At 31.7% G+C, this 22038-nt stretch overlaps 1 protein-coding gene and 1 long non-coding RNA gene across 2 annotated transcripts; both read left to right on the plus strand.

Annotated features, from left to right (window-relative positions):
• The first annotated feature begins 3801 nt into the window (after positions 1-3801).
• Positions 3802-9622, plus strand: LOC114420315. Its single transcript, XR_003668384.1, has 7 exons — positions 3802-4232; positions 4538-4704; positions 4979-5093; positions 5396-5466; positions 5797-6638; positions 7226-7358; positions 9297-9622. It is a non-coding gene; the product is annotated as an uncharacterized LOC114420315 (long non-coding RNA).
• Positions 9623-19641: 10019 nt separating this feature from the next.
• Positions 19642-21736, plus strand: LOC114419594 (2-hydroxyisoflavanone synthase-like). The gene is made up of 2 exons (XM_028385310.1): positions 19642-20708; positions 20927-21736. Exons 1-2 carry the CDS (start codon positions 19812-19814, stop codon positions 21593-21595), a joined length of 1566 nt encoding a protein of 521 aa, XP_028241111.1. The 5' UTR covers positions 19642-19811; the 3' UTR covers positions 21596-21736.
• The last annotated feature ends 302 nt before the right edge of the window (positions 21737-22038 follow it).

The following is a 22038-nucleotide window of genomic DNA, read 5'->3' on the forward strand; positions in this document are numbered from 1 at the left end:
ACCAACTAGTTTCTTCACTAGCTCCCATGTGTGGTTGTCATGGAGTGATTTCATTTCCTCATCCATAGCTTTTCCCCATTTCAATTTTTCCTTACTCGCCATTGCAGCTTTGTAGCTTTTTGGCTCATCATCCCAAACTTCAATAGCAGCTACAAGGGAGAAAGCCATCAGATCAGCATAACCAAATTTTTCTGGTGGTTTTATTTGTCTCCTGGTCCTATCTCGAGCCAGCAAGTAATTAGTTGTCTAATCTTTAACATCAGGTTGAGTTCCTTCTAGACACTCTTCCTCAGGTGGTATGTTGTCATCTTGTTTACTCTGAGCTATATAAATAGGCTCCACCTCAAACATTGTTTTTTCTGGGGCTGGATCCAATTGTCCTTTTTTAGTATTTGATGTTGTTTTATAGGCCATTTCAGACTCATTGAACACCACATCTCTAATTATAATGCATTTCTTATATCCATCTTCCAGACACCACAACTTATAGCCTTTGACACCTTATGGATACCCTATAAACATGCACTTCAAGGCCCTGGGTTCCAACTTGTCTCACCTTATGTGCGCATAGGCAACACAACCAAACACTTTAAGTCTGTCAAAGATTAATTGAGTAAATATAATTAGGTGGAATTGTTTGTAGTTTGATTTTGTTCAATGATATTTTATATGGAACTCTGCTAGCCATCATAATATATCTCATTAATACCCTGTCCGATAGTATTGAAATTGTTAATGAAAAAAAGAAATACGATGCAGAATTACATGAAAGCATAAGTTATGAAAAGAAGCCCTCCCAAATTACATTCTCATGTCCCACCCAACACAATCCCCACATGCAACCAATCACCGAATGAAGATGCCAGTCCATAGATGATCAACAACTGTCAAAATTGTTACATCCAATTTGAAGTTACCTCTCTCATAATACCTCTCACATCAAAAAACACATCCACCATCCCACAAACTAAACTCTTATTTGAACCTTCAATTATCCTCTGTTTCACCAAACCAAGAAATCCCACAACCTCTTCAAAACCAACTAATGAAAAAATACTATGTTTTTCAAATATGACTGACTGACTTATTTATGTATTTTTTTTAAAATTTATCCATTCTATTAATTTTTTAAAAGTTAGTTGCTTTATTTTGCTGAATAGTTAATTGACTTTTAACGTATTTTTTGTTACGTATGAGAAAATTATGGGTAAATAGTCACTTTTGTCTCCCAATGTGTAATTCACAGACAAATGCGTCCCTGAAAGGTGAAAATACAAAATTTAGTCCGTGAAAATGTAAAAAGTGTGACAAATATATTGGACCGTTAACTTCCGTTCATCACCGTTAATAAAATAGCCTATGTGGCATGAAGAGACAAATTTGTAACTGAAATGATTGTCAATGTGGATTGCCAACACAAGGGCATATTTGTCATAATATTTTTTTTTACTTTTCTTCTTCCCACTGAAATGACAAATGCCGCTGAAAGATGAAAATACAAAATTTAGTCCCCAAAAGTATAAAAAGTGCGACAAATATATCCGGACGTTAATAATGAATTGTATAGGAGAGAAATTAGGGAAAAATGGATAAAAAAACAGTAAAATATAACTTAAGATTTGAACTCTTATACTTTGATTATTTATCTATTTATTGATCTATCAAATTGTTAATTAGTTTTTTAATTAATCAATATAACTACTTATTTTCCAAAATAAAATAAATTTCTTTAGTTTTATGATATAAAAAAAATTGAGTTACCATTTAAAAAAATTAAAACCTTTTATTTCATGAAATTTTTTGTTTCTTCAATTAATTATTAATCTTTATTACGTACTTTGCCACAGTATGTCAAATGGAATGCAAAGTCGCTGTAATCCCTAAATCAGCGAGAGATACAACTCTACGTCTCAAAGACAAAAAATAAGCCTTTGCATTATTTTATTTTTGTTTTGAAGTTAACCTTTGTATTAGTTTGAACATTATTGTATTTTTTTATTTAAATTTATTTGGATTCTTTATTTGTTAGTAACTGATTTCATTTCATTCATATTATGTATAATAAGTGTTGTCTCAAGTGAAAACACATAAGGTTTATTCAAGGAATTTTTTCATATTTGAGGTATATATATATATACATTTTATTGATTAAGGAAAAAAACTTATACTTTAGCTTTATCTAGTTTAAATTTTGTGAGACTTTTTTTTTAAAAAAGTAGTTGATTAGATTATTTTTTAATAAATAAATAAATAAATAAATTTGGTCCCGTGACCGGTTGTATTTTTTCTACTCAAAACTCTCGACATATTATTTTCAATCTAAATATAAGGATACTTAAGTTAGAATTGGGATATGAAATAATTTTAAAGATTAAAAGTGAAAAATTTAGTAAAAATTTGATAAAATTATAAGATATAAGATAATGTTTTTTTTAGCAGCAAAGATTAAAGTTTGATAAGAAAATCAAAATAATAAAAATATATATATTAAAAGGCAATTAAAAAAATATATTGTATAAGTACTAAACAAATAGAAACAGTAAATTACAAACACATAATAATAATAATAATAATAATAATAATAATAATAATGATAATAATAATAGTAATAATTATTATTATTATTATTATTATTATTATTGTTATTATTTTTATTATAATTATAATAATTAGTCACAATCTATTATTAACGTCCGGATATATTTGTCGTATTTTTTATATTTTTGGAGACTAAATTTTATATTTTCATCTTTCGGGGATGTATTTGTCAACGGAGTGAGAAGATGAAAAGTCAAAAATATTATGACAAATATATCCATGTGCTGGCAATTCACTCTGATATATTTATCGTACTTTTTATCCTTAAGAGACTAAATTTTGTATATAGATACATTTATCAACAAATTACATATCAAATAAAAATAGCTATTTATTCGAAAATTATTTGTTAGGGTATAGCGGACTGGTTTTGTGATTGGCAATAATGGCACATGGCACACCACAGCTCTTTCACTTTCAGCGGTCCACAAATGTCGGAAAACGTACATAAGGTGAATGACATTCATATAAATAGAAATTAACATGAATGAAAGGAAATTCGAAATCTATTCTTACTTATATTTTTTTATAATTAAAATATACACACAAAAAGTTCTGAACATTAGAATAAAATGAGTCATGAGTGAATAATACATGGAGTGTATGAGCAGAAAAAAGGACAACATTAATAAAAAAATAAATAAAAGACAAAAAAAGTATAATGAAAGTGACAAATGATGTGAAAATCGTTGAATAAAGACAAAAATACTGTAATTGTTTTCTTCAAGTAAAAAAACAAACAAACAAACAAAAGATTTTAAGATGCATGTCGATTGTTTTGAAAGTGTACTTTCTTCAACTACTAAGTAGTAGACTCTTAGTTTGGTACATCTACTACACTCTCATCTAAGATCAGCTGCGCCTTTTCTTTTATTCGATTTTCAAGTTGGAATGCTTCCTACTCGTGACAACCTCAGTCAAAAATATGTTGTGTCTTGTCCGCTGCCACCATTTCAAGTACTCGTCCTGAAACTTTGTACTACTAAAAAAAAAACTTTTACCACATGAATTTAAAGTCAGTTATAAAAAACCGTCATCCTATGAGTAACGACGATATTTTTATAAATACTGTCAATATTAAAATCGTCTTTGAAACCTCAAGGCATAGACGGTTTTCACGTTTTGGTATATGCAAAGTCGAGAAAACCATCTTTGAATCACCACTTAAACTATATATATATATATATATATACACACACACACGACGTTGTCTGCTCCAAGTGCTGCAATATGCAAGGTAAAGAAATGGAAGGGTTGTCGTGTTCATCAGCGATCGCATAGAAAACATGGGAAATCAAAAACAACATCATCCCAATGGACACTCCGAGCGACGCCGCCACCTCCTCCACAACCACCATGACCAACGCCGACAACTCGATCTTCTACTATGACGAGGCGGGCAAGAACGAGTTCCAGCGCGACAAACCCTAGGCCAACAACCCCCACTACTGAGTAGCGCGTGAAGATCTCCGCACTCGCGCGCTCTGGTGGCGCCATCAAGGTCATGGGCCGACGCTGATGCCATCATCGTTATGGACGCCTTCGCCCTCCCCGTCGAAGGCACTAAGACTCGCGTCAATGCCCAGGCTGATGCGTACGAGTACATGGTCGATTATTCACAGACAAACAAGCAAGTTCGTTCGTTCACTTAAACCCTAACCCTAACCCTAATTTCAAATTGATTTTATTTATTTATTTATTTATAGGCAGGGCAGTTGGAGAATGTTGGGGGATGGTATCACTTTCACCCTGGGTAGTGAGGTAGTTTTTGTGGATGTTGATGGGTTGGGTTGGGTGGGTGCATTGGTGCATTTTTTTGTTTCCCGTAAAGATTGGTTTATTTTTATATTCGTTTTCAGTGATATTGTGGTCATGGCTGTTGAGTTTTTTTTTCCTTTCAATTGGAAACTCTTATGCTTAATTTCATGTAAAATTTCAGTGATTCTCATGTTTATGGGTCTTGCCCTAAAGTCAAGTTGCTTCTTGCAATTTTCATCTAAGAAAGCTATAATCTCCATGAAACAACACACTCCCGTGGCTGCTATCAGGACCATGAAAGTAGTGGGACTCTCTGCAAGATTCATCAAATTGAAAAAAGAAGGAAAAGTAAGTGGTTTTTTTTTCTCCATATTTTTTATCGTGTCACATTTCAACTGATGTGTGTTCATACAGCTCACGTATGCGTAAAAGTTTGAAAATTTACCATGTCCTGGAGTGGATTGCAGATATACATGGAAATACATGTTATAATATATGTGTTATAATAAAGCATGTCATTTGAGTCATTGCACTTTTTATACCCTATCTGTAACTTTATCTACTGCCATGGTGCATTGTAGTTTACCTTCTTATACTTTACTGATGGAAATTTGGATGGCAGACTTGGTCACCTCAATTCATGAGAACTGGTTCAGTGCAACTTGTATTAACACATCAAAGCCTGCTGGTGAAGGTGCTATTGTTATACAAACAGTAGCTTATATCTTGCTTGCTATGTAAGCATATAATTCAAATTCAGCATATTTAACTTGTAATGTTACAACAAAGTCAAAGTACTATAGGGTTGTTACTCTTCAGTCTTCAGTGTATTTTGTTTATGATATTATAATTTTGTAACATTCTTAGTTCTTTGTATGCAGAAATCTTGCTTATAATAACATCATAGGGACAGTCCCTTACTCTATTTCTAACTTGACTGCTCTTACAAACCTACGTGTAGTTTTCTTGTAAATTTATCATTTGTATCAACCACCACGACAAGCGCTCGGAGTAATTTTTTTATTTGTTTTTTATGCAGGAATGTTGGTCACAATCAGCTCCAGCAAGGACTGGTGTTGACTTTCATAATCTTTCTACTCTCTCCACATTGTGAGATTTCCTCCTACCCTTCAGCTGCATTAAAAAGTAGTCTAAATTAATGGCTGTCAAGTTATTGTTACCTTGACAATAAAGTCATGATCCTTTTCACCATGTATGTTTTAATGATGTTTCTCTGGACTAAGTAACATTTTTGTATGTGCAGTGTAATAGTTTCACTATCATTTTTTAATTGCATTTTAGGACATTTTTTGCCTGTGATTTGAATTATCTCATGTCATATGGTTTTGGTAATTTCCTAATTTACACACTCTTTACTGGGCTATGTTTGGTTCTTGGTAACAAACCACGTACAAGTGGACTAAAATTCTTTTCTTGCAGGGATCTCTCCTTCAATTCTCTAACAGTAAGCTTTTCCCATTATAAGCAATTGTGGGGTGCCAGTGGTTAGGTAAGAATTGAGTGCATATGGAACGTTCGGGTTTGGGAGTGCCCTGGTATTTTGGATCCCACTGTTAAGCTTTTCTGGTTCCTTTGTGAACTTGTTGTCAATTTTCTGTATTTTCAAATGTCTTCCTCTGTGTTCAGGAGCTAGGATAATTTGTTCCGCACATAGTAACTGGTTATTTAACACACTTTTCCTGGAATGAGTGCATGCTTGACACGGCAGACATCTTTATAGCTACCAGACTAGAGAATTCTTGTATAAAATTGCCAAACTTTTTTTCTTTAGGAACATGATCAGCCTGTCTTTTTTTTTTCTTTAGTAATATGATTCTCACCAAATTAAATCAAAATTTGGCATATTATTTTGCTTTTCAACTTCAGTATCCAAATTAACATATGTGCCATGATGCAGAAGAAAAGTTCATGCAAACTTCCTCTGTATCAGACTGGAAGACGTTTGATACTTCTGCCTCAATAAATCTTAAACCCCCACCTATTGATCGCCATAAATCATTTGATGAGGAAGAATTCTCCAAGAAGCCCACAATGATTTGACAAATGATTTTATAGAAATAATTTTAAACATCTCCAATTTACATCATCCAAATGTGACAGCTTGTAGGTTATTGCTCAGAGTATGGACAACACCTCTTGGTCTATGAGTTTCATAAAAATGGATCACAGCATGACTTCATTCACCTACCAGATGAATATAGTAAACCATTGATATGGAATTCGCGGGTCAAAATTGCTTTGGGGACTGCACGTGCTCTAGAGTAAGTCAGTTGTGGGTTAATGTGGTTAGAAGATCCTTACACTATATTTTTTGTCATTAATTCATGATCAATGTTTTAATCTTATAAATCATTTTCCCCCAGAGTTATTAGCTCTCCTTCCTCAACTATCTTTTTGTTTAATGTATTTTGCTTGGCATCCTGCCTAACTTGCATGCTGACCTGTATGGGCTTGACTGTTTTAAAAAATAAGTTTCTAACTTGCTCTTTTTTTTTACCTAATTAAAAAAATTTCTGGACTCTGGATATATAATGTTCAAATTTTGGAAATATGAAATCAGGAAGAAATAGTTTGGACTAGAAAACAATAACTGAGATTAAATTTGATCCACTGTCACCTTAAAAATCATACTATCACTAAATAGGAAAGCGCCAATTTACAGAAGTAATTAAACATTTAACTTACAATAGAATTATTTTTCCTGATTTTTAATGTGGAAATATGTGGTTGGAGTTAAGTTTGCCACAAATGACTCAAATGACCAACTTTAGGATTTTTTTTCCTGATTTTTAAATGTTATCCTTGAGACTAAAATGACCAGACTTTATCCACAATTTTTTTTTGCTAGGTACCTACATGAAGTTAGTCCGCCATCAGTTGTTCATAAGAATATTAAGTCAGCCAACATATTATTGGATACAGAGCTTAATCCTCATCTTTCAGATAGTGGATTGGCAAGTTATATTCCAAATGCGGACCAGGTGATTTTACAAAATTTTGGAACTTAATGTTGTGAACTTATGTTTTTATAATTGATCGTGATTATGTTTGGCCAAACATTGTTTTACTGTTTTGTTGCTAGTTTTCTACATATATTTAGGCTATGCTGACCATTGGCCACCCGTTTGTCCTTTTATATTATTATATATAAAAACTGACATTGATCTTTATTTTGGAGAAAATTTATGCGTTTGTATTTGCAACTTGCAAGGTATCGGCATTTCCATTGATTGGCTTCAAGTTCCAACAGTGTGTCTGTCTACTAAAAATAGAGCACACAACTCTCACTAGGGTGTAAAATTAAGTATAATTCAGATCAAAACATTTTTAGAATATTAATTAAGTAGAGATTTTCATTTAAATTTATTTAATTAAAAAGATCTAGCTTTAGATGATCCAAAAAGCTTTCTAAATTTAACGGACTTACCTATTTAATGAAATATTATTATTGTTAAATTTGTTATAATTTATTAAAATCATGCATTTATTTATTTTTTTAATATATTAAACATGATAGTGTAGTATGTTTTTGCGAAAACTTGAAAAAATTTAATATCATGGTTACAAAAATTGTGGTTGTGAACCCCACATGTGATATTATATTGTATGTGATATTATAATATATATATATATATACGTGCATCGCAACAATATGCTATAAAATTAAAGAAATAACTTTTTGTTGTCTCAATTTTTTGTTAAAAAAATATTCCTTTTATTTCAATTAAATCTCTTTTTTGATTTAGAGTTGTGTATGTATATGGTAAGAGATTTTTTTATTTTAAAAAAATGACATTTTAAGATGGTTTTTTAAAAAATTTAAGACAATTTTTGGTGGAAACTGTTAGAATGCCATGGTTGTTTGCCTGAAAATTATCTTAGAATAATAATTTTTCTAAGATGATTTTTAGGAACCGTCGTGAAATGACTTTTCACAAAATCAACTTCAAACAAGGTTCAAAATCGTATTTAAATGTGATAAAAAAATCATCGTCAAATGTCTTGTTTCCCGTAGTGTTGTCATAAAGAAATTTAAATATCCATCACGAAAAAGTGAAAAAGTTAGTTTTTATCGCTTGAAAATAAATTGTAGACTTAGTAATAATATCAACAAATTCTCTACTCAAATAGTACCCTTTATCATTATTGTACCATTTTCGATCATTTGTCAGAGGATGATCTCAAGTCTCTTTGAACTTATGCACTTAAGGTTAGGAGATTATGTATTCTTTCCGATTGTTCATTGACCGAGTAAGATCTCAAGCATTTTCGTGTTTATGCACCCGAGATTGGGGGATCGTGTATTATTCTCAATCATTCACCGACTAAGAATGACCCTAAGCCTCCTCGTGCATATGCACTCAATGTTGGGTGATCGCGTTCCCCTTTTAGACCCCTCTTGGTCGTTCGTTGACCGACCAAGGTCTATTTCATATATTTGTTTCGAATAAGTATCTCTAAACGTTTATGATTAATACCATTATGTGACAATCATAACCCTTGTCGTAACTATCATAAAGAGGAGACCGTTATAAAACTCCTTTAAAACCTCGTCAATCGGCAATAAAACATTACTACAAATAATAGTTTTAACATCGTTACTTTAATATCAGTTTTTGATAAAATTGATGTTAACCAAAGCGTAGTGGCATACACATAAATAACACGAGTTCGTTAACATCAATTTTTTGAAAAATTGATGTTATTGGATGAAACATAAAGAAAGCTCAACATCGATTTTTCCAAAAATTGATGTTGAAATACTTCATTAACATCGGTTTTATTTTAAAATTGATGTTGTGGAATCTTTTATAATGATTGTTTGGTGCCGAAAATGCTCGACCTCCCTCACTTTGAAACCTTTCTGACTCTTGCTCTCGCTCGAACGCTTTCTCACTCTTATTTGCAACCTCTTGCAGCTCTGAAACTCCCTCACCACCGGCACTACAACCTCTCGCAGCGCTGAAACTCCCTATCAATGTCACTCTCACGGCGTTGCAACCTCACGGTTGATCACGAAAAGTAAGCCTCTATCTTCGTTTTTCTCTACTTTCTTCTCCTTCTCGCACTACCATTTGAAATCCTTGACTCGAATTGTTAATAGTTAGGATTGGATGTTATAGATTTGATAAACTTGTGTAGATGGCTGGTTGAAGAATTTAGGACTACTTAGTGGCTGATTAAGTAGACCAACTTTTTGTTTGGAATAATGAACTAACCAATTTAAATTCAAAATCAGTTGGCAATGCTGACGTAGTTCTTTCTTCAAAGCTTTTCTTAATTCCCTAATACAATATCAAAAACATATTGAAGTGTTTATTATACTTATTTTCTTATATTCAAAAGGAATATAATGCAATATCTCTTATTTTTGGATAAGTGGAAAATGATTTCTTTGAACATTGTATATCATGTTAATGAACATAAGTTGCAGTATATTCCTAACCTAAGTCATTTAAAGTAGTATTCATTTCTAGTAAAGGTTTTTCCTTATTATGTACACATTCTAATGGTATTACATTATTGGAAGGAGTATATAAGAAATATCATGTTTTGTAAGTTGTTGGCATTGATCCAATAAACCAAAGCATCTCCTATAGTAAGACCAAAAGCCAATCAGTCTTTAGGCATTAACTTCATCCAAACTAAGAAGACCTGTCAGACCTTACATTTACATGTGAATGAATGTGTTTCGTGTAGATGAATATCCAAGGGACATTGACATGGTGGTCTAATCAGTTCTCAATTTGTTGTAGATATTTTTATATTTTTCAGTTATGATACATATTTCTAAACAAGAAACTTTATCAACAAATTCATCCTTTGCCTTTAGCTTGTGTTTGGGTGATAATTTTAAGTGAGTAATTGATTTTTTTTAGAGAATTTCAATTGTTTTATGGTGAAATATGTTGTTTAGAGACAACTTATGTGGGACAAGTCAAGTCACACATAGTGGGAAATATATTTTTCATTGATGGATGTTTAATTTTAATCGAATGGATGACATATTTTTGTTGTTTTTTTCTTCTATTTTCCCCTTACTTTCCTTAAATACCCTTGTTTCTCGTCTTCCCCTGCGCTACCACCTTCTCCATCAATCGCAGTAGTGTTCATGTCCACCACTAGTGGGACACCAACAATAGCGAGTGACCCAACTTTTTCGAGAAATAAGTCTAAAAAGTGCAGTTGTATGTCGAAGTCGAAACAATCAGTGGCTTCCACAGTATGAAATCACCACAACTTTTTTGAATGAGATGACTTGTTGAAATTCCTAAATAAGTCAAATTGTGCATCTACTTTTATTTGGAAGAAATTATTACCTTGGTTAGATCTCTACCGGTTTGACAAATTTCTCAACTCTATTGATTATATGCATGTTTCCATTAATATTTACCTTGATATTCAATAAGTTCAAAAGGAGTTATACCAGCTTGTTCAAGGTTTATATTCCTATAGCTTCGTGTGAGCTTGGTTGGATTTGATAATGCTCTTATTATAGCATATATAAGTAATCATTTGATTATATTTCACTTGGCAGGGAAAAAACACAATTAAAGCTATGAGTTCATTAAACAAAAAATCAAAAGATTCATCCTAGCTAATTAATAAGATATATAGTAACCTTAATAATATGCTAGTTGTTCCATAATTTTAGTAATAATGCTTTTCCTAGAAATTGTTTTATTGACTTGAGAGAACTCGTGTATCTTATATACGATATGATCGTCATTAATTTTTCTAACAAACAATGTAGATGCAATTGTCTTTGGTGTTTTGATGATGATCATAATGATATGATAAAATTGATGCAAATGGGCTTTTCAAGATTAAATTCAAGACAATACTTCAAGATTACAAGTCACGGCATCAAGATGATCACTAGTATATTAGGAAGGGAATTCCTAATTGAATTAGCAAAAGGTTTGGCCAAGTAATTTAAATTAAAAAGTGTTTTTCAACGGTTTTACTCTCTGGTAATCAATTACATCCGGTAATCGATTACCAGTGGCCAAATATATTTTATAACAGCTACTAAAATTTGAATTCAAAATTTTAGACTGTGTAATCGATTACACAATTTTGGTAATCGATTACCAGCAGTTAATAAACGTTTTAATTCAAATTTTAAAAACTGTAATCGATTAATCGATTACCGGACAGGATTTTCAGAAAAATAATTCTAAGAGTCACAACTTTTCAAAGACTTTATTCATGACCACCAATGGTCTATATATATGTGACTTAAACACGAATTTGCAGAGAGTTTTTTAGAACAAGAAGTGTTTATCCTCTCAAAGAGCAAAATCATTTTATCCTCTTAAGAATTCCTTGGCCAATTCAATTGCAATTCATTAAGGAATTATTTGAGTGCTCAATCTGTAAAATCCATCTCTTTCTAGAGAGATTTATTCTTCTTCTTCTCCTCATTCTCTAAGGGATTAAGAGACCGTGAGTCTCTTGTTGTAAAGGAATTCTAAACACAAAGGAAGGATTGTCCTTGTGTGTTTAGAACTTGTAAAAGGAATTTACAAGATAGTGGAACTCTCAAGCGGGTTGTTTGGGGACTGGACGTAGGCACAAGGGTGTGGCCAAACCAGTATAAATCTGAATTTGCATTTTCTCTTCCCTTAATCTCCTTTATTTATTATTGCTTTATATTCATATTCAAATTGTTTTATTTGAATCAATATTTAAGAAGATTGTCATTAAGGGAATTCATAACTTGAATAAAAAGTGAAAGATTTTTTAATTGGGGAAGTAGTTTGGAATATCTTAATTCAACCCCCCCTTCTTAAGATATCTGAGGCCGCTTGTCTAACAAACAATCGGCTGACTATTTATTTTGATTTTTCAACCAGATTTGTTTTTCTTGGTTTTATACTTTTGATAGGAAAGTGCAAACAACCTAGTAAAAAATTTAAAATAATTGTAATTGTAATTTCTAGACACTTTTTCTTTTCCTGTTTTGATCGTGATCACAACATTCTTTATTGGAGATTGTTAATAATCATATTACAAGTATGAATATTTGTTATTTTTTTTTTCATGATTTCTTTGTTACAAATATTTTTATAACTTGTATTATGTGATTAATGATGTACTATTGTTTTATATGCAGGTTTTGTTCATGATGAATAAACTTTAGATTTCCGTTTGAGATTGAATATAATGATTCTTAGAGATAGTTTGCATTAATCATTGTATTGAATCTTGAATTGTCTGTTTAGACAATTTGGAAAGAATTATTTTTTATAGTAGATTCATACGTAAAGGTTAACTTTATTTTCTTAAATTTGATGAGATTTTTGTTAGTGCATTTCCTTTTGTTATTCGGGTGCATCCTTGATTGTGGTTGAATTCATCTCAGTGTTTTCATATGATGTACTTGGAGATCAATGTGAAATGTTGTCGAAATTTTGTCAAATAAAAAAAAATAAAGTTAACCTTTACGCATGAGTTTACTATAAAAAAATGTCTTCCTGAATGGGATAGAGTCACACCTTTAATGAAAAAAGTGAGGTTTTTATGCATGAAATCACTAGCTTTATGAGTATCACAAAGTTATTTATCAGATGGATCGAAGTTTGATGAATACAAATCACATGAACCCTGTGTATGAGAAAGGCGTTGAAAGAAGTCGACCGGATGAGGATGAAAAATATTTATGTCCTTGTATAAACTGTTTGAATGGGAGACGATAAGTACTCGGCGACATAAAAGAACATCTTTTATGTGATGAGATTAAGAAGAATTATACGACATGGATATGAATGATGAATTGACAGACATGTAGAAGGGGTCCTTATCTGAATCGATTGATAAAGAAATAGGAGATCGCTTAGAGGAAATGATTTGTAATCTTGGACAAGAGTCTTTTTAGCAAGCACATGTTCCTATGTATGATACATTGGAAAGTGATTTCAAGAAGCCTTTGTATTCGGGGTGCAAAAAGTCATTGGCGTTGTTGTCAGTTATGTTAAGTCTGATTAATGTGAAAGTCAGATATGGATGGAGTGACAAAAGTTTCACTTTACTGCTTCAGGTAGTGCAAGATATGCTTCTAGAGGAAAACACGATGTCAAAAAGTTATTATCAAGCAAAGAAGTCTGATGGGTATGAAGTATAAAAAAAATGCATGCATGTCCTAATGACTGCTACTGTTGGATGACTAGAGCATCTCAGTCATGTCTATGCTGCTAGAGTCGGTGTTATGATAAAACAATATTTTGGACCAAATTCAAAAAAGCTCTCGAACATCTGTGTCCATCCCTCCCAAAGAGTTGGAGCAACTGACACAAAAATAGGGACCAACTAGAGGAGTCGATTATCAAAAAAGTGACTTAACAAAGGGACTCATACTACTTTCCGAGTCTGATGTTGGTTTTTCTGTTGCTTGTGTTAGCACAAAGGGAAGTTGTGTCGATCCCTCGGGGTAGGACCCAAACACTGCTACATCAGACATGTATGGGTTGTATGTCGATGAGAATCCTCCCCGCCTGGTTGCCTTTGGAAGAGTTTATGAGGGGTCGACAACCGTTCACAATATCCCTTTGGGCAATGATCAAGTGAAGGTCGGTGTTGAGGAAGTTCGAGATACTGATGTTCGTGTTCCTATACCCACTAAAGATGTTCAATTAGTGGGCAAAATACTTAACACTTTCCTTGCATGACCAACACATCTTGTACAACCTTTTTCAGAACATGTATTTCATTTTATTGTATTTGTTATTGTTAAAAAAAATTGTTACAAATAAAGTGTTAACTGTCATTCAATTATGTTTATTAACTGTGTAAGATAAACAAGGACTTGGGGGACCATCGAAACCTATAGATAGGCTGTATCTTGATGTCGATCCCCTATACCTAATTACATTAACCATTCCGTAGCTTTTACTCGAGCCTTTCCAGCTGTCGTGATTTGCAACCGTGTTTGGGGGTATATAATGTTAACTTCCCCATGTACATAAAGCATTGAGATCTTTATGAAATAACACATGATGGTCAATGTATCAACATTTCTATTATACAAATGTGGATTTCGTAAGTCATTTTACATTATTGTATATTACCTAACTAATTATTTTAAGTTCATGCATAATTTACTTTATTTTAACAATAGGCATATGACAGAGACAAGTATGTGAACGGGAAATGCTTCTGTGTATGGATTCGTCAAGCCACATTCCATACAGAGATCTGGTTAATCACAATTTGAATCAGAATATTATATTAAGAAATAGATGCAAAATTCATAGAGACATGTCTACCTAGGACCCTACTTGAATGGGTAAGTAAAACTGAACAAATCAATTTAAATAATATATGTACTATAATAACTTAATGTTTTCCAACGCAATGCATATTGACAAATGATCATTATATGTTCTAAGGATAATGTTGTCATCTGGATTTGTTTCTTGCACAATAAGCCCGACAACTACTTGAAAGAACTTGTTAACATGTCAGATGTATTATGTAATACATTTACATTATCATTAGTATTTGATATCAATATTTTAATTTATAATATACATGCATGTTTCTCTTAATCAGTGTTTTGAAGGGATTCAACAATAGTCAAGGAAGTAAATACAAGACTACTGCTAGATGAATTCTAATTAAAGTAAGTTATTTAAACAATGTTTGATACCTTAAAAATTATATTTTATTATTCTATACAGTAATTTTTGATTAACTTTAAGTATCTGAATATCCTATTCAATATAGTTAATAAGCAAAAAGAAAGAACTAAGTGCGGGCATTACACAATGCATTGAATGTCAACGATAGTCGTGAGAGGTTTTAAGGATAATTAAAAAAATGGTAATTGTTTACTTCAAAACTAACTAAATTTGTTATAATTGTTATTATTTATACTTATTAACTTATATTTTATTATATCATGTGATATTTTACTAATCCAAAATCATTGTAACAAGAGAGAATGAAGACAATTTGCATTCAGTGGGTAAGATTTTTTCTAAAAGTTAAAAATGAAAAATTCGGTGTTTAAGTAATTTTACAATTTAGAGTTATGTTAATTTAGATTAGGTGACAAATGATTGTATGTATTAACATTATTGTTTTTATTAATTTAAATATTTCTTTTAATTGATAGTAATTATTCAATTATTATAAGCAAAATTTGAACTGGACTGATTCTAGTTTTCAAAACTATATGGTTTTCAATTTTGTAGGTTTAGGATAATTAAAAAAACATATAGTATTTTAAAAAAATAACATTAATTTTTGAAAACCGATGTTGAAAAAAAATAACATCAATTTTTTAGAAAATCGATGTTCACCAAAAAAACATCAGTTTTATGAAAAATTGATGTTGTTGAACAAAAAACAATATCATTTTTATGAAAATTGATGTTGGTGAGAGAAAAATAACATCAGTTTTATGAAAAATCGATATTGTTGAGCATAAAATAACATCGATTTTACGGAAAACTAATGTTGTTGAGAGAAATCAATATCGATTTTTGAAAAAATCAATGTTGTTGTGCATTCACAACATCAATTTTACTAAAAAAAATGATGTTGTTAGTGAACCACAACATCAGCTTTTCTAGACTCAATGTTAATTTTTACATATTTTAAATTTTTGTTTATTTCTTATGATATGACATTGATTTTTAGATAAATTAATATTGTGTAGTTTAGTTTAACATCGATTTTCATAATTGATGTTAATGTTGATAACCGATGTTAAAAATTTTTAATAATCAATATTAAAAATTTATTTTCTAATAATTTAAGGAGAAAATAACAACTATAAAAAAAGAGGAGGTACCTTGCCAATAAAGAACCTTCAAGGAGAGTCGAGAGAACGTATTACGTTTTCGGTCTCGGCTGAATGTTTTGTTTTTGGAACAGGTATAATAAATCTTAGTTAGAAGAACCATTATTAATTTCATGTACGAGAATAAACTCACCAACTCAATATAAAAAGTACTCTTGGATATTTTTTTGTGTAATTATTTTTACTCTTTCTCTCTATTATTGTAAAGTCGTATGTCTGGTTACGCAAGAAGTATCCACGCTTGAGTAATGTAATATCGGACATTCATAATATTCTCCCATTGCTAATGGGAATTAAACCGATATTCTTTTGAGATATAAGTGTGTTGTTTATCAATTAGATCAACATTTGTTAATTATTTTCATTTAAATATCTTAAAATATTAATTAATGTCGTTTGAAATAAATATTTTAATATTTAGACTCACGGTAAGAAAATGATTGAGTTTAAAATTGATTTTTGTATTGAATAAGAAATTTTATACTTTATTAATAATTAACTTGCTTTTACAAAAAAAAATCTAAGCATATATAACTTTATTACAAAACTAATTTAACTACAATCAATTTTCAATTTTATGAAGTTATCTTAATTTAAAATTTTTATAGACACTCATCCGAAAATTTAAAACCGATATTTCAAAAGTTATGCTTCTAATTATTGAAAATTAATGTTTGAAGGATATTCTGGTTAAAATGAAGTATGAATACTTTATACAAAGTTCTAAACTCCAACCTCACTGTCCCTATTATAAAAATAAATATTCGGTTTTGATCAAATAGTGTGTGTTTATAGTCATTTGATGGGTGATATCTTTTAAGATTTTGTTTATTAAAGACATTTATGAATAAATATTATATTATATTATTATTTCAGATAAAAACAAATATATTGAGGAATTTAACTTAGTAAAATAAGATTCATAAATTTCTTAAAAATATCTTCAATTTCTACCTAAAAAATAATAACAACAAATGTTTTTCGGTTACATGGATAATAACAAAATAAAAACACACAATCCGACACATACTATATTTTTAATGATTTCAACGTGTCAATCTATTTTGAAATAAAGATTCTTTACCCGAGTTTTATTCTATTTTCAATAAATAAGTAGTACTACGCTTTGAAGGAGCACGTGGATGTTCAAAGTTGAACACACGCACCAATTTAGTTGATCGAGGTTTTAACTTTCTATAGAAAAGTATAGGAAAAGTGTTGATGGTGGTTACTTTAGATCTTTTATATCTTTTACAAAAACTATGAGGAATTATTTTTAATAATAAAAAATAATATTTATCTAACATATAATAATATTAAAAATGAGTTTTTTAAAAAATTTAAAATTTCTTATTATTATAATAAAATTATATATAAATTTCTTATGTGAGAATAAAAAAAATAATGTAAGAAATTCACTTTAAAAAATTCGATTAAAGATGCTGCTATTACTTTGGTAGAGCAGCAGGCTCCTGAACTCACTGGCTGTCTATCTTGACCATATTATTAAATTATTATTATTATTATTATTATTATTATTATATACAAAAAATCAATGATAGTGGTGTATTTATGAAATTAATGTAAGATGGAGGGTAGGTATGGGGCTTTCCCCATCTACCTCGCTTCGCCCCTGTTTGCAATAGAAATAGCATGTAGACTTCATCATTTGGATAATTTAAAATTCTTCCTACTATTTTTTATTTATTAAAAAAGAAATCATACTTAAGAAATTACTATATGAAATACTTTATCAGCTACGGATAAAAATAAGCTAATAAAATTCGTCTGTAATAGAGAATTAATTGACTTTGCTTGGGTGTCAATATAGTTAAAATGTCAAGATCTAATGTGATACTTTTATATCAATGTTTATTAAAAAAAAATAGTTACCAATAAATTCATCCTCGTAAGATTATTTTTAATCTTTGCATTCACTTAAAATATTTATATAAAAAAATTGAAACATTATTACAAAGATATTAAATAAGATTTAATTTTCTCTCTCATGTATCCTCCTTCAAGAATAACAGCGGATATTAAATTAAATTAATCATTTTATCGCATAATATTAGTATACTAATAATACAGTAATAGTTAAATTTATTAAGTACATCTATATAAAAACATTTTACATGAATTAAACCACTTATATTGTTTTTATACAAAGGGGAAATGCATTTGCCATTGGGCAACTCTCAAAATAAACTTGGCCAGTCCACACCAATTATCACTATCAAGTGTGAGTTTCGAATCAGCCCCACTAAAATTATTTTAAGTGTGAAAGTTGTCAAATAACGTGTAATGACTGAATAATAAATAAATAAATAAATAAATGTGTAATGACATTGACTGATCAGTAATAAGTTAGTGGATATCAATACTTAATTTTAAAAAATGCACCTTGCCGCAATCGTGATGGATATTTAAATTTCTTCTTCACAAAATGCCAAGAGAAATGCTTGTTAAAGGTCGTACTAGTTCAGATACAAAATACAACTTGCCCAGATGCCCTCGACTTACTCCAGGCACAACATTTTTTTTTAAACCGGAGTATCTTTCAGTAAAGAATCAAGATTATTTAATCTCTGGAAATATTAATATCTTTTAATATTTTGGATGAAAATAATTTTATTTAACTTTTAATTGAATTTTAGATTAGTTAAGATTTTTTTCTTGATATATTGAAAGATTAAGAAAAAATACTTTATTTACATGTATAAGCTTAAGATTAAAACCCTAATTATATATAAGATAGAATTATCTGTTAACTATCATATTATACCATATCAGTTGTCACAACATGTTTTCTGGGGTTATTGCCTCTTGAGTTCAATTGCAACTTGTTAAGCAAATCAGCCGGCTTAAGACCTAAGCAACACAAGCAAGGGCTTTAGGTTTCAAAAAAAGGTTTCAATTTTTTTTTAATATTAATATATCTCAAAAAAATTATTGTAAAATTATATTTGAAAATAAGTTTTAATTAAAATATTATAACTAACCGTTAATCTTTTTATTGGTACTATAAATAATAATCAATGAGCAACAATTCTTCACCGACATCATATCTTTGTTTTAAAAAAATAATAATTTTAATAAATTATTTGATGAATAAATAAAAGATTTTATTCTTAAATTTATTTTAAATCTCTTTGCGTCCTTGAAAAGTCCATGATACAGGATGAGATATTTGACTATTTGACTAGAAACGTAGTAGGTGATATATGGACATTTCCTGGTTTATTTTATATTCTTAAAAAATAACAATTCAATCGAATGTAGTTGCCAAATTTTAATAAATAAATAAAAAGAAGCATTCATCGAATTCTTCGTCTTTTATGAGTGTAAAACAAAACATTGAATTAGGAACAATTATTATCACGTTACTTAAAATAAAATATACTAAAACCGTTGAATGAAATCTTCATATTTGATAAGTGTAGGTAGACCCACAACACAAACATTGAATTTGAATAAATTTCCCCGTACAGTGTCGTCCACTATGTGGCTATAAAATGGAAGCATTGAAGGTTGTTTCCTCAGGCCAAGATCTTGGATAGTAATTAACCTCACTCAAACTCGGGATCACAGAAACCAACAACAGTTCTTGCACTGAGGTTTCACGATGTTGCTGGAACTTGCACTTGGTTTGTTTGTGTTAGCTTTGTTTCTGCACTTGCGTCCCACACCAAGTGCAAAATCAAAAGCACTTCGCCACCTCCCAAACCCTCCAAGCCCAAAGCCTCGTCTTCCCTTCATTGGCCACCTTCACCTCTTAAAAGATAAACTTCTCCACTATGCACTCATCGATCTCTCCAAAAAGCATGGCCCCTTATTCTCTCTCTCCTTCGGCTCCATGCCAACCGTCGTTGCCTCCACCCCTGAGTTGTTCAAGCTCTTCCTCCAAACCCACGAGGCAACTTCCTTCAACACAAGGTTCCAAACCTCTGCCATAAGACGCCTCACTTACGACAACTCTGTGGCCATGGTTCCATTCGGACCTTACTGGAAGTTCGTGAGGAAGCTCATCATGAACGACCTTCTCAACGCCACCACCGTCAACAAGCTCAGGCCTTTGAGGACCCAACAGATCCGCAAGTTCCTTAGGGTTATGGCCCAAAGCGCAGAGGCCCAGAAGCCCCTTGACGTCACCGAGGAGCTTCTCAAATGGACCAACAGCACCATCTCCATGATGATGCTCGGCGAGGCTGAGGAGATCAGAGACATCGCTCGCGAGGTTCTTAAGATCTTCGGCGAATACAGCCTCACTGACTTCATCTGGCCTTTGAAGTATCTCAAGGTTGGAAAGTATGAGAAGAGGATTGATGACATCTTGAACAAGTTCGACCCTGTCGTTGAAAGGGTCATCAAGAAGCGCCGTGAGATCGTCAGAAGGAGAAAGAACGGAGAAGTTGTTGAGGGCGAGGCCAGCGGCGTCTTCCTCGACACTTTGCTTGAATTCGCTGAGGACGAGACCATGGAGATCAAAATTACCAAGGAGCAAATCAAGGGCCTTGTTGTCGTAAGTTTCCTTCTTCTCTCCTACTTTATTACTTTCTTTCATTCATCATATGTATTGGCATTAAATAGTATACTATATGAGAAAATATGTTACGCACTTACGGTGTAAAGATATGTGGTGTTTTTTTAAAAAGAGATACAGAAGTTGCTTTTATGCATGCATGTTAACGTATATTTACTCAAGTGGAAACTAATTAATTCTCAATTTTGGGTATGTAGGACTTTTTCTCTGCAGGGACAGATTCCACAGCGGTGGCAACAGAGTGGGCATTGGCAGAGCTCATCAACAATCCCAGGGTGTTGCAAAAGGCTCGTGAGGAGGTCTACAGTGTTGTGGGCAAAGATAGACTCGTTGACGAAGTTGACACTCAAAACCTTCCTTACATTAGGGCCATTGTGAAGGAGACATTCCGAATGCACCCACCACTCCCAGTGGTCAAAAGAAAGTGCACAGAAGAGTGTGAGATTAATGGGTATGTGATCCCAGAGGGAGCATTGGTTCTTTTCAATGTTTGGCAAGTAGGAAGGGACCCCAAATACTGGGACAGACCATCAGAATTCCGTCCCGAGAGGTTCTTAGAAACTGGTGCTGAAGGGGAAGCAGGGCCTCTTGATCTTAGGGGCCAGCATTTCCAACTCCTCCCATTTGGGTCTGGGAGGAGAATGTGCCCTGGTGTCAATTTGGCTACTTCAGGAATGGCAACACTTCTTGCATCTCTTATCCAATGCTTTGACCTGCAAGTGCTGGGCCCTCAAGGACAAATATTGAAAGGTGATGATGCCAAAGTTAGCATGGAAGAGAGAGCTGGCCTCACAGTTCCAAGGGCACATAGTCTCGTTTGTGTTCCACTTGCAAGGATCGGCGTTGCATCTAAACTCCTTTCTTAATTAAGATAATCATCATATACAATAGTAGTGTCTTGCCATCGCAGTTGCTTTTTATGTATTCATAATCATCATTTCAATAAGGTGTGACTGGTACTTAATCAAGTAATTAAGGTTACATACATGCACATGTATCATCTCCCATTTGTCTTTGTTTCGTACGTAAGACAATTTTTTTTTCCCGGCCAAACTCATAATCATAAGAGATAAATCATCTCATAAACTCATAAAAATTAACTAGTTAACTTGATATATATATAAAACACAAAACAAGTGTGTAATTTACAAAGATACTAAATCAGTTCAAAAACCATTCTGTTTGGGAGGTCATAGCTCTATGATATGTAAATATCACCAAGGTCATTGTAAATTGGTTAATTAGATGATAAAAGCTGCAGCGTTGTTATGAGTCTTTAGGAGTTGTCACCTATTTTCTCTCTTTAGTG

Source organism: Glycine soja, chromosome 7 (genome assembly GCF_004193775.1).
Source record: "Glycine soja cultivar W05 chromosome 7, ASM419377v2, whole genome shotgun sequence".
Lineage (NCBI taxonomy): Eukaryota > Viridiplantae > Streptophyta > Magnoliopsida > Fabales > Fabaceae > Glycine > Glycine soja.